The sequence below is a fragment of the Chenopodium album genome, chromosome 21, assembly GCF_948465745.1.
Source record: "Chenopodium album chromosome 21, dcCheAlbu1.1, whole genome shotgun sequence".
Classification (NCBI taxonomy): domain Eukaryota; kingdom Viridiplantae; phylum Streptophyta; class Magnoliopsida; order Caryophyllales; family Amaranthaceae; genus Chenopodium; species Chenopodium album.
Window position 1 is genome coordinate 26,301,432 of NC_137854.1, and position 14,279 is coordinate 26,315,710.

A 14,279-nucleotide genomic window follows, 5' to 3' on the forward strand; every position below is an offset into this window, starting at 1 on the left:
TACCCCTATACACAAATCCAATATTTTTTTTGCCCTTTTCTTTGATTAAATTAAGCTTAATCAAATTTAGGCTTATTTTTAGTCGAAATTATTTTATTTTTCATTTTTCCTTTTGGGGGAGAAAGTCGGATACCCTCCATTGATGATAAAAATGACGGAAATTTTTGCGCAAAAATTAAGTCACAATATTTTGCACACACTCACATGCACATAAAACAAACAATAAAATGCAAAGATAAAACATGCATGACATATAATAGTTTGTATATACAATATGTCTAAAGTGCGAGTCATATAATACAACAGACAAAGTCCTATAAGATCAAATAAATAAATAGCACAGGTACAACTATGGTGCCGGAGGACGCAAATGATGAGGAACGTTCAAGGTATCAAAGAACAATGTAGTCCGGGGAGTATGCCCCTCACCATCTCCTGATCCGCTAGTAGGCGGAAACCTCAGCTCAGTGCCAGCCCATCCAGGCTCACCCTGATAATCAATCAACAACGGATGAGGCTGCAAGGGCTGCTGCGACGACGAGCCAACCTCGTACGTCCCACCACCCATCAAAGGAGCCGATGACGTGCCTCCTTGGCCCATCGGCCCAGCATGGACACCCTCAGACGAAGAACCCGAGTCCTCCAAAGTCTCGGTACGAGCGGCCTCGGATCCGCCACCCCGGCCACCGGAAGAAGTACGGCGACGCCTCGAGCCAGACCTAGTCGGCTCTCTCCTAGCCTCGGGTCTCGACCGAGTACGGGGTGAAGGAATAGGCTGTGCCTCCAAAAGTAAATCAAATCAGATATAAAACAAGTAATGTGAAGATAAGTGATGCAAAAGAAAGACAGAAGAGATACCTCCTCAGCAATGCCGTCCCCATGATAGGTAGCTCGGTTTCGCATCCTCACAAGCTAGTTGCGAAAGACGTCTATGCACCTTGCCATAACCGTCACCTCCTCGCGAGAGAAATGTCAAAAAGCAAAAGTCGGTAATAATACAAAATAAATACAAAAAGGACAGTAAACAAATAACTCACCCGAATCTGGTAACGAGGGATAGACTGCTCGACGAAGCGCTGATCATCCAGAGCTGGCGGAATCATCTCCTCCATTGGGCCGTACGTGCCCTGGTAACGGATAGACATCCGCGGAGGAACAAACTCCCTAGGTCCAGCCTGATAAAATAAATCCAAGTGATTAAAATCCACTTGGGGGCTACCTAACAAAAACAAAAGGGTAAAAAGCATACCGGTGCCTCCTCAGACAAAACAGGGGCCGACGTTAGAAATGGCAGCAGATCCTCCTCATAACTCTGCCCCAGATGAACATGAGACCGCCAAGGAGTGCTAGCATGAAAGGAATGGTGTCCTTCGAACAAGTGTATTATTCTGATAGCGGGTTCTGAAGTATTAAAAAGCTAATATATTCAGTAAGGTCAAGTGATCGGAATGCCTGGGTAGAGGCCGCTTCCGATCAGTAATATTAATGTATAATTAATATTACAGCTTAATCTTGACTGAACCCTTCGGGTCACACCCAAGCAAATTAACGAACTAACTCGACGAATTAATTCAGAAGAAATTAATTCGTCGCCCGAGTGTTAAATATTTAGACGTCGGAAATTTGAGCTTAGAGCGTCGAAACCGAGCGTCGGAAGTCGAGTCAAAAATAGTAAAAAGACGAGACGACAAAATTAGTAATAAATCAACAATGACCAAAATACCCCTTTCATCGGAATCCCGTTTTCTAGGGGATTAGGCAAGCTAGCAGCCCACACCATGTGCGGGGCTTTCTAGCAAGCTACGGCCAGCAGCCCGCAAGCAATGCGTGGCTTGCTGGCGCGCGCTATTGCTAGCAGCCCGCACATGTGCGTGGCTTGCTAGCAGCGCCTACCGGCAGTAGCAGCCCGCACATATGTGCGTGGGCGTGCTGGCCGAGATGGCAGCAGCAAGCAGCCCGCATGTGCGGGGCTTGGCTGGGCCGGGTGCTAGGGCCGTGTCATTGGGGAAGCATGTGAGGGAGTGTGTTTGTGTGAGGACAAGTGGCACAAGGAGAGGAAGGAGTGGGGAGCAAGTATGGTCCCCTCCTCTCCAAGTGGTCCTCACTTCTCTTTACATACAACAAGGACACTTATTGATATATTACTTGCTTGCCTATTTAATTTATTTTAGCTTTAAATTAAATTGTGGAATTTCATGATCCCACATTGATGGGATTGAAATTCTTACTCTCACTCTTCTCTATAAATACCCACCTTGGGATTTGGAGAAGAGTGCTTGAGTGGGAGTTAGAAAGAGCATTGCATTTTGGCAAAAACTCTTAAACTCCATTAACACTTGGGTTTTGGTCAGACCTTGCTAACTCCAAGGTAGCGGACCTAAAAAGTCGGTGTTCGTCCTTTGTGGGTGGATACCGTTGGAGGCTCGGTATTTTCAGAGCTAAAGCTTTTAAGTACAAGCCCGTTTGTGAGGGTGAAGCACGCTTCAAAGGTATATTCCGGTTTTACCCTTCTCGTGTTTATCAGTTATGCTTTATGATTTTATTAATTGCGAGTGGTTCTTTGGTTCGGGGTTGTTTCCGCGGTGAGTCGGACTCACCAAACCCCAACAGCGGTATCGGAGCCCCGCTCGTTTATTTTTATTATCATGCTTTTTCAAGGTTATTTATGGCTTATTTTTCTGGTTTAGTTGCTAATTAGATTAGTTGCTCGGTTTTATTATTTTTAATCCCGTTTTTAATGCGAATATTGGCCTAGAACCCAGATTTTCGCCCAAAAATAGTAAATTTTGGGTGGAAAAGGCGTTCTGAAAATGGTTTCAACCCTATCAGAATGTGATTTTAGCCATTTTTCGATCAGAAATGCCTTTTTCGAGGGATTTTTCGTTTTTGACGAAAAATTTTAAGTCCTTTCTTACCTTGAATTTGATGGCATAACTTGGTAATTATGTACTTGACTTATTTGCATTATTTTTCTGCAATGTTAATCTCTTTAAAGCATATTTACTTGGTAGTATTTAGTGCTTAAAAGATTGATTTATTTTCACCTAATTGCAAACTAATTGCTTTGTAGTGTGAAAATTTTGGTTTTGAGGCTTCCAAAGTGTTAAAGATTCAATCTTTAATTATGTTAAGTGATTGAAACTTTAAAGTCATTAAATTCCATGTATTTTGAGTTAAACTTTGTTGTTTTAATCATTTTGGGTTGATTGGAAACATAAAGTTTCAATTTTTGTGATAGAAATTTGGTTATCTTCATGTTGGAAGATATAATTTTCAAGGATTCACAAAATTTAGAAGTTGGATTTTTCATTTGAACATTAAAGTTCATATTTTTCCAACTTCCCTTTACTTTGTCAAAATCTCAAAGTGGAGTGAAAAAGTGGATAATTTAAGAGAGTATAAAAAGGTGGATAGGTGTACATACGATGAATGTGGTAAGGTCTAGATATCATGGGGTAATAAAGGTAAGATAGTACTCCCTTTGTTTTTTGTTTTTGTTCGATTTGATGTGTTCTTTATTTTATCTTCCTACTTTTGCTTTATTCCTTTATGATAAAGAATATTTACACTTTTATCTCTTCTTACAAGGGGGCAGGGGTGTTCAAGGGAAGATTGTCCACAGTTTTGATATCTGGGATCTTATATTCAAAAAGCCAAAAAATTAAATAGAGATGTAGCTCACAGGATCAAAGCTAGTTGGTTGAAGGGAAGAATGCAGTGAGGTTTTTATGTGATCCCAGCATGGCTCATAGATTAAAAGGTAAATTCTACTGAATGTCAATTAAGCCTGGTTTGCAAAATAAGTACAAAATATATGTTAGACTGTGGCATATTTTAGACATCAACTTTTGGCCTCTTATCCCGACAGGAAGTGCAATGGCGATAAATAAAGCCATCTTCGTGTTGGATCAAAGTGAAGAATACTTATGGATAACTGGTTAAGCCACAAAACACAAAAGACTAGCCCAAATTAAAAAAAAAAGTCAAAAAAAAGGTCCAATTAACTAAACCCGATCATAAGTAGGCTTAAGCCCGTGCTTAAACCCTAATAATGACGAATTTAGGAGCGCCTAGGTTAAAACTTAGTGCTGCCGCAGAAAAAGCCGCGCGCAACTCACAAAGTCCCAGAGTTGCGCGCGACAAACAGCGCAACTTCCCAGAGTTGCGCTGCGGAAGATTTGTAATTATTCGGAAATTATACGGAAAATATAAAATTGAATCTTACCATAAAGCCGCGCTCAAGACCACCAATAGTTGTGTTGCACGTAGCAGCGCAACTCTGTAACTTGCGCTGGGTGCCGCGTGCAACTTCATCTGTTGCGCGCGACACCTGCTGCGGCAGATTGCTCGAAACCCTAAACCTAATCCTTCTCTATAAATACGAGCTTAAACCGAAGCTTCAACAGAGAGAAATTAACCTAAAAACTCTGGCGAAATAACTTGTGAACTTGTGCAACCTAGCCCTCTTGTCCTAAACCCTCACCCTTTCGATACCTTGTTACTACGGTGGAGGTTCCCCAACAAGTAGGTGTCCATAAGTGTTCTAAACGGAGATCTAGCAATGATAAGTAGTAAATTCCCGAGCACTTAGTTAAATCACCTTTATTTTCTTGTTTAAAAGGACTTTAATTAATTAATTAGTGTTGTTTGATCACTTTTAAAATAATTAATTAATCAATTCCACATAGTATGTTGCGTTAAATAAATACTAGAATTGAATTAAATAATTGTTGGTTGATCACCTAAGCCAAGGCGAATCTTGTTTATTTATTGTTCTTTCACGAATATTATTAAATAAGAATAACGACTTTGCAATGTAATTCCCATGTGAATTAATGCTTGTAAATAAAATCAACAAACATAGTTTTAGGTATCGCGTTGCATATATTGTTAGGTGATGAAATTGTGAAAAAAGAAGAGCTAGTAGAGGCCGTACTAGGGCTAGGATGACGATTCCCCTCTAAAAGGAACGTTATCTTAGTACCCTCGCTCCCGAACTCATTTCTGGTTTATAGACCAATTTGGGCATGGGTAAACTTATTATGATTTGTGCTAATTATTCCATGAACTCCACATGGAAGAAAGGCATGAACGAGATTTATGAGTTTTTCCTAAAACTCATTGGCGACTCCTACTTGTTTCTTATAAAAAAGCGTGATGATGGAATCAATTCTAATTCAAGGTCCCCCAAACAGTCAGGAATTCAAATCCTACTACACCTTAACAATTGTAAAGTCCTAGGCTTTTAAGTGGCCAAGGGCATTTAAGGAGAGTACTTCTTACGATGGGACCACCCTCCTTACACATATGCATAAGATGAATGTAGCGTAATTACAGCAAAGGATGCGTGGTCATACAAGAAAGGGCTAGTTAAACAATGAGATAATTAAGAATGAAATAGGGGTTGCATTGATTGAGTACAAGAAAAGAGAGAATTGCTTAAATGGTTTGGCCATGTTAGAAGGAGCCCGAGTAAGGCTCCAGTGAGGATGCTTGAATGGTTACAAAGTGTTGGGATCATGAGGAGTAGGGAAAGACCTAAGAAAACTTGGAAGAGTGTAATGGAGAGTGATGAGTGCTTTGGGGAATAAGGAAAATATAGTTTTGGATAAGGCGGTTGCAGGGAGAAAATTCACGTTAAAGAGGTGTCATGATTATATATACATACTTTAGCTTATTTTATATTAATAATTGCTTTTATTATTTTACCCAATTCGAACTGTATTGATTTCCTTTGCCAAAGTTTTCTCAAACTTTTATGTTTTTTATTACTCTTATGATTTTACTACTACTCAAAAACATTCTTAAAATTTATTCTTGGTTCTCTTTTAACACTCTTAATTTTAACTTGGATGCTCTTTCTTTTTCTCACTTTACACATCTTTCATTCAAACGCTTTCAATTGATTATTTTGTTATGTCCTTTTTTCTTTATTAAATGGCTCCTTGGACTACTCATGTTAGCTGATCCCAAATCATTTTGGGACTAAGGCTTTGTTGTTGTCATTGATCACTTCTAACCTCACTACATAAAATATAATAATACCAAAGTTTATAAACAAGTTTTTCTCTCCTACCTACAGTTACAAAGGGATCACTTCCAATTATTACTTCATTTCATATGAATTGTAAATAGTTTGATTAAAATATATATATATATATATATATATATATATATATATATATATATATATATATATATATATTAAAAAAAGAGGAAGAAGAAAAGAGGGAGTAAAAGGGGCTAGCCAAAAAGGGAATAAAGTAAAAGTTTCATGAACTTTTTTATACGGGCTAAAACATAAGGTGTTCAAAACTTTCAGAAATGAAGGTAGTATATTAATTATTTACCACAATGTAGCATAATACTCGTAGTTTTAAATAATAAGGTTAAAGTGCATATCTCAAACTGAATATTTGATTTCAATCTGAAATTAAGTAATCAATATTTGAATTGATATCTGAAACATTTTGGATGCTCGTCCAAAACAGTTCACATATCCTGTTGTATATTTGGATTTTCAAATACTTTTGCTCATCCCAAGATAAAAAATTATAATTGTTGCCTCGACAATATATGAAAGCATAATCTCATAGGCTTAAGCAGAAAATGATGCATGGAAATGAATTAATTTTGACAAATAGCCCCGTATCTGGGGTAGGGCAGTCGGGGCAGCCGCCCGGGGCCCCAGAATGGGAAGCCCAAATTTGTTAAACATAGTTTGGTTTAATTTTAAAAAAAAAATAAAAATCAAAGCCCATAATCAATGTTTGATATCCCTTTATTTATTCACGCAGTCAAGCATAATGAAATAATGGAGAAAAGATTTATCTTTCCCAAATCACTTACTCTCCCTAATTAATACCTATATTTCCCAAAACAGTTACTCTCCCTATTTAATACCTATAATTAATCCCTTAATTTGACTAGGTTCAATTCTCAGAGGAAAAAAAAATAAATAAAAATAAAAATAAATAAAAAGAGGAAAAGAGAACGACGATGGTTCTCTATAGAAGTATAATTAAACATTGGTGGCTAAGGTTTAAAGAGATGAAGAATGTTGATGATTGCTTAAAGGTTTAATATTTTGTGATTTTTTATGTTTTTTACTATTTAATAAATTTTGTACACTATGATTTTTTATAAGCTAGGTTTTGCAAAGAATTTTGGAGGGTTTTGCTACTATTAATTTTTTTTTTTTTTTGAAAGGGTTGCTACTATTAAGTTTAGTTGCATGTAAAATGTTTTGAATATTATATTGGCTTAAAATAAAAGCAACGTTATCTTGAGTAATTTTTGAATTTTTTTTTCTTAATTTACGTTATGTCTTTTGATGTATATAACTATATACTATTAAGGTGGATATTGATTGAGTTGGAAAAATATTTTTTTTTTTTTTTTTATAAAATTTATATGAAAATTCAGAAATTAAATTACTCAGCATTATTTCTGTTGTAAGTCTTGTAAATATATTCAATTTTTTTTTTGCATACCCTAAAAATTTAAATTTTTTAACAATACTTTTTAATTAGGGCCCCAAATTATAAGTTTGCCCATAGGCCACCGAAATCTCAGAAACGGGGCGATTGACAAACACCAGGATGATTTGGTAAAGTTTAGATGACTATTCAACTTCAAAGTCTTTCCTCGTATTTGGTAAAGTTCCATGCACCTGGACGATTTCTCTTTCTTATTGGGCTCAATGAGATAGAAGAAAGGGGGCGGGTGAGGATGGGGGAATAATGGCACTATAGAATTCATACCATCTCCGTCAACTTCATGGCGTATGGCGAATTGATTTTTGTTTCTAGAAGGATCTGATCTGGCAATACTTATTTTCTTCTTCAGTAACCACTGTCTGTTCTTCCCCACAGCAGCATCAAGGTGTGCATCATCACTAAAATCCACATATGCAAGACCCTTGTACACATTGAGTGATTTAATTAGATGGTTTTCATCATAAATTATAGTATATAAAGGGAAAGTAAGCAGCATTAACTTTATTTTTTACCTTATCCCAGTTGCTTATGACGTATGAGTAGAAGTAGCATATAACAAGTAAAGAAGACAGAAAATTACCCTTGATTTCCCAGTATCCCTATGCTTTAATATTCGGATAGATTGAACTCCACCGACATCACTAAAGAATTTGCGAAGATCTTCATAATTTGCCTGCACAAATTGTTAACAATTTGACACCACATTTCTCAAAATATTTGATGTTCTCATGTGGAACTTGAAGGTGATGGGAGAAAATGAAAGCATATATAGATAGAAAAGTATAAAGGATAGGTATAACGGTATCAACTCACTTTGGGATCAGGGTTAGATATGAATGCTGTGCATTGATCTGTGTACATTGCCTTTCCATGCATGGTTTGCTTCTTAAGCTGTTCATTGCTGCTAGTGCTATCCATTTTGTTAATATTTGCTTCAGTCTCTTCCATTGTGGCTGTTCGAGAAACATCATTGTTGTGACATTTTTTTTCCCTTCCTTGAAGGCTTCTTTCACATCTTTTAGTCGTTTAGAAGGAGATTGATCCTCCAACAAACTTGAAGTTGATTTTCGTTTTTCACGAGCATTTTTCTTGGAGGAATGTTCACTAACATCTCCAGCAGTCACAAAAGTTTTGCTATCTTGCTGCAAGTTAAATACCTGCAATTCCTCCAAACGTGGTGAAACCTTTTTTTTTTTTTGAGGGAAAACGTGGTGAAACCTGGAGCAATGCATAACCGCATAAATGAGCACGCAAGTAAAGCATTGCATAATTCCTTAATATATATAATATGACTTAACATAAATCCATAAACTCCACTTGTTCTAGATAATTTTTCAAGTTGCTCAGGGAGATGTACCCGTAAACTAGAACAGAAATAAGGTAGTTGAAATTGACAGATTAACTAAATTCAATCAATGAAGCAGACAAGCCATGAGAGCACATGATTAGATGAGCACATGGGGAGAAGAACGTGAAAGGGCTTAAAATTATAACCGGTTTTAGAATGGAAATTGTAATCACAAAGCCAAAGATTTTTAAATGAAATATCAGGGAAGCAGTACTGGTCACAGAAAACGGGAAGGCAATCCAAATAAGGGTTTGTTTTCGGGGGGGGGGGGGGGGGGGGGGGTGGTGGGGTGGGGGAGGAGGGGGGGAGGCTCTTCTCGGTCTGCAAATGAAAGTGCAAGGAACCAGCCCAAGTCTAATGTCCATTTCACTTATGCTAGAAGGCCCAAGAAATAATCAAGAGAAGAGCTACTTGGTGAGCTGGAGGTTGTTAGAAATCAGTTTTGGGGGTGAAGGGTTAAGAAGTAATTTTGGAATAAAATTAGTTATGGAGTTTGTTATTTTGTTCTCCTTTGCTGGCAGCTTCTAGAGTCTGTTAGCTGGTTTATTTTTGAAGAGTTGAGGGGGAATGTATGCTGAAATTTGTTAAGGAGTGTTTTAAGAACCTTCCTCTCGAAAGAAGGCTTGTATTGTGAATTCCTCTAATTTTGCAATACAATTATCCCCTTGCTACTATTTCTTCTATGTTTTTCTAGCTCTGAATTCTCTGTTCTGTGCTAATCTCTAGCAGAAAGCATTAACGAAATTTTCTGTCCCTATAAAATTTTAGAAAACTTCTTAGCTTATGCACAATAATGCTCATAATAAGGATTTCCAAGCAGTCATATCTTAAACTTCACTAGTGCACTTGACTTCTTCACTCTCCTACGCCTAAAATCATTTGGCCAATTCATCATGAAATCTGCTTTTGTCACTCCATTCCACCTATGTATGTTATCATTATGCTGCCTTCCATTTAGGACATTCTTCAGTCTGTTCAATATACGCAGCTTTCAATTATAGGTCATTTTGCCACCTCAGAAGTTATGCTGCCCTGACACTTTTCTGCAGTCATCTGACTTCAGACTCAACAATCTTTTAAGTTGCTGTACAACTGTCATGTTCATTTGTTTCATGTTTTTCTTTTCCAATTTTACACAGTACTCCCTCCGTCCCTTTTTTTATTGTCCCATAAAATAAATTTCACTTTTTCATGAAACAAAGGCAAGAATTGCGCACATAGGGTTGCATGTGGAGTTGATGAGGAAAGAGAGAAACAGAGGTTGCAAATTGCAAGTGGGATTATTTACTTAATTAGGTGCTGGAGCAATCTTAAAGTCTTAAACGGACACCCCAGAAGGAATACTGGGCAAACAAAAAGGGACAAAGGGAGTAAAAAGTTTTGTGAGAATTTTTCTAAAAGGTTTGTTTAACATTTTTCAGCTAAGCGATCAGGTCTAAATATTCCAGATTATGGAGCCCTTTTCTTTTCATTCATAGGCCTTATACTTAAGGTGGACAGGGGCTAGGGTTTCATGATGCTTCTTTATCTCGACTTAACGGAATTTAGGCAATGATATTACCCAGCCAAACACCCAGACCTAGGGGCTACTAGTGCACCATTAACATAGTCTTATTTTGAGCTAGTTTTTAACAGCTAAATACAAAACAAGTGAATGAGTTTGTTTTCAGGACGAATGGCCAAAAAAACAAACGAGCATTTGCCACTTAAAAAAAGAATGAAGATACTCCCTAAAGAAGAGAATCTGGCCAAACGCTGAGAACTGATAACTTATTATGTCATCAATGCAACAATATTACCCAGTCAAGCACCCAGACCTAGGAGCTCTCTATCCGCCATGAAAACAGTCACAACAAGGGCTATCATTACACAACGAGCAATTAAAATAAATTCTAGGACAACTGGCCAAAGAAAAAAGAGCATCTGGCTCTTCACAAAAAATCAAGATAAAAATCGAAAGAGCTTGGTTTCCAACACAATCACAATGTGAAAAGTAATGCACAAATTTTCACTAACCATTAAACAACATTAAATTGAAGAGCAAAAAGAGAGAAACTTGCCTTCTGAACAGCATAGTCATAATCCGCCAGAGTTCCGAATTCCCTCTCAAACCGTAACCAAGATTGGCATATGTCCTGGATAAATAACAGACACTCTTATTAGGACAGAGAGCATGTATATTTCTATCCACTACAAAGGGATCAAGCAAATTATACAACCAGCAAGATTACAAAAAATAAATATTGAAAGCAAAAAACATAGCAGCAAGTTATTACAGAAGTACTTTTTTTGAGGAAATTCTACAACACTACTTACAAATAATGGTGTACTCGTATTCAGAGACATATAGATACAGAAATGGTGTACTCTGATAAGTGACATTTATTTCACTCCTAGGGGTAGTGTTTAGGTTATTTTCGTGTTTATTTTCCCTTATTTTACATTTTATTCTCTTGTTTTCTCTTTAATAAAGCTTCTAGTTTATTTTGGTTATTTTGGAGTGTTTTAGTTTATTTTCTTTATTTTATTAGTTTTAGTTTATTTTCGTATTTTACTTTATTTTATTTGCTTGCGTAGTTTTAATTATTTTTAGTTTAGTTTTATGTCTCTTATTTTCTATTTTATTCTATTTATTTCTTTTTTTATTTATTTTATTTTATTTGTCGTGGTTTTGTTTTATTTCGTCCTTTGTTTATTTTCATTTTATTTTATTTTATCTTTGTCCCGATTCTCCCTTGTGTTTATTTGGTTGTGTAGGATCGTGCTCGGAGGTTCGAGTCAAAGGTGTCAATCCAAGAAGCTTTCAAGCCCGAAACTTGTTGCTGCCCCTTAACCTTCACCCCACATTCCACCTTATCCTCCACCACACACATCACCACTCAGCAACACCACCAAAACCAACCCCAACAACAACAACTACCACTCACCGAGCTCCGCTGCTCCCAGCCAACACAACAGCCACGCACCACATCCCCTGCTCCTCCATTTCTGCCATCCACCACACAACACAAACGGCAGCAGCTCATCTCCAACCAATTTCCCCTGCTCTCCCTTTGCTTCACCAATTCACAACCACCAACATCCCGCAGCAACCACAGCTCCGCAAATAACCACCAAAATCCCACCAGTTCAGCCCATCAGTGCCGCAACAACCACCCACAACCAAGCAGCAGCGCCACCAACACGCACCTCCTTATTTCTCCACGCAAACACCAGTTCAACCACCAATTACAGCAGCCCACCACCTCCGCAAAACACAGCCACAAATCAGCCCCGATTCAATTAAGCACCACCCTTCATCAACTCCCAAACTGAGCAACCCCAATCAAACTCAATCAAATCCCAATTCAATTGGATTTCCCCGAGGACGCGGGTGTGAAAGGAGCGGACGCGGGCTCAATGTCACAAATCAGGCAGTAAGTTGCCGCGGTTGACCCGAGGTCTTCCCGCGGACGCGGTGGCTATGGAGAGGGCGCGGCTTTCCGGGTTCATTTTGAACCGTATCACAAGCTTCTCACGTGATTTTTAAAGGAGACCAACGGCCTTGATTGATGCTTGATGATAGATGATGAAGATGAGCGGTGATGATTGGAGTTGATGATGATTGATGGACGGTGATGATGGGAATTCAGAGCAGCCACGAAAGGAGAAGGAGGGGAGTTAGATGGTCTGATTTGTTTTCATTTTTGGGATTTATTTTCTTTTTCTTTTCCTTTTATTTTTATTTATTTCTTTTCCTTTTCCTTTGTATTTTATTTCTCTTTTTCTTATTTCTTTTCTTAACTTATTTTTCCTTTCTTAATTTCTATTTTCCTTTTCCTAGTTTAATTATTTTATTTTCCTTCTTTTATTATTTTCTTAGCTTAGTTTAAATACCCATTTTTGGGGATAATTAGAGACCAACATTTATTCTATTTTCTAAATTAGCTTAGTTTTCTCTCTCTTAGGTTGAGAGCTTCTCTCTCTAGGTTTAGCTTAGGATTAGGGTAGTTTAGAGAGAGAAAGTGAGGGTTTCACCATTGTTGAACTTGGATTTTGAAGAAATTGTTCATCTTTTCTATAGATTTACTTCTTCAATCAATGAGAATCTCTAACTCTCTCTCCTCTATTTTTATTGCTTTATTTTGATTATTACTTTTGTTGTTGGTATTGCTTGTTAATCATGTTGATTCTTGGTTATTTGCTAATTAATCTCGTTATTATCATGATTAGTGAGTAATTTTCCCATTAAGGGGATGGTTGTGGTGTAGTTGGATCTTGAGCATGTTCTAGGTTTAGAGTTGATTTATTTGTGATTAAAGTCTTTATATGCTTGATATTCTTTAATCTTCTTGCAAGTGCACATTGTTGGTTGATTAAAGGTGAATCTTTGCTAACAAGGAACGGAAGTTGACTTAGTTAAGGTTCATTGTTATCGATTGTTATTTAATAGTACCTCCTAGTATATGGTTCTAATGTGGAAACATAGAGGCTATGTTAGGAGAAGCCAATTGACCCCGGAAGGCGGCTAGATTGGATCCTTTATTTCGATATTTGAGCATGTTTATTTCATAATTAATTCAACTTCTATGCTTTTGTTTATGTTCAAGTGAATGCTATACCTAAACCATTTCCCTTAATATTTTATTTCTTGTTTTAGCATTTTTAGACTTTAGTTTATTTATCTCCTATTCCGGACTAGCTTAATTGTCGATAACATTTGGTGGTGTTTAACCGTTCTCTGTGGTTCGACCCCTATGCTTGCCTTATACTCGTATTAGGTTTGTTTAGGTTGTATAAATTGTATTTGATCTAGGTGTAGTCATTTGACGACGCGATTATTCCCTTGTCATACTCGTATTCAGAGACGTTATATAGATCCAGAATCCAAAAGATGTATATTCATATTTTAGGTTTTTTAAAAATAATAGAATGACTAGTGTGATGATACACGAGAAATATTTTCATGGCAGGGATTTTGAAGTGATGAAATGGAAAGGAAGAACTGCCAGCAACGGAAGACTCCTCTGACAGCAAACTTGGTGTCAATCTAAACCTCATTCTTCCTTCTCGGGCCTGGGATTCTAGAGGAAAGGAGTTTCTGGTACCTTGGCTTGAGAAAACAAGACTAGACTCAAAAGACAAGATAGATTATAAATAGAAAGCATAACACTAACAAAGTTAAAGGGTAAAAATAAGTGAATTGCTATTTGCCACAATGAAATTACTCAAGCTATAGTATTAAAATACTTTTACGCCCCTTATAATTTTGAAAATTACTTAACAATCCAACCATTATTAACTACTAACTTTGTCTTAGCTCCACCACCCATACCACCACTTACCTTTGACTGGTCCACCACCACGACTCCACCTTGACCAGTCCACCACGTCTCCACCTTGACCATCATACACCATAGCTCCACCTTGAATGGTCCACCACCCACGACATA

The 14,279-nt window shown here is 37.3% G+C and overlaps 1 protein-coding gene across 2 annotated transcripts; it reads right to left on the minus strand.

Moving 5' to 3' along the window:
• Window positions 1-228: 228 nt before the first annotated feature.
• On the minus strand, window positions 229-8,688 carry LOC145602360 (uncharacterized). Of its 2 annotated transcripts, XM_081658551.1 has the most exons (7): window positions 8,313-8,688; window positions 8,080-8,172; window positions 7,764-7,920; window positions 1,250-1,401; window positions 1,038-1,175; window positions 859-954; window positions 229-775 (listed from the first exon to the last, which is right to left on the minus strand). In XM_081658551.1, exons 1-6 carry the CDS (start codon window positions 8,445-8,447, stop codon window positions 913-915), a joined length of 717 nt encoding a protein of 238 aa, XP_081514677.1. In that variant the 5' UTR covers window positions 8,448-8,688; the 3' UTR covers window positions 229-775; window positions 859-912. The 2 variants fall into 2 exon arrangements, with proteins under 2 accessions (XP_081514677.1, XP_081514676.1); XM_081658550.1 differs by having other exon boundaries at window positions 859-1,175.
• Window positions 8,689-14,279: the final 5,591 nt, after the last annotated feature.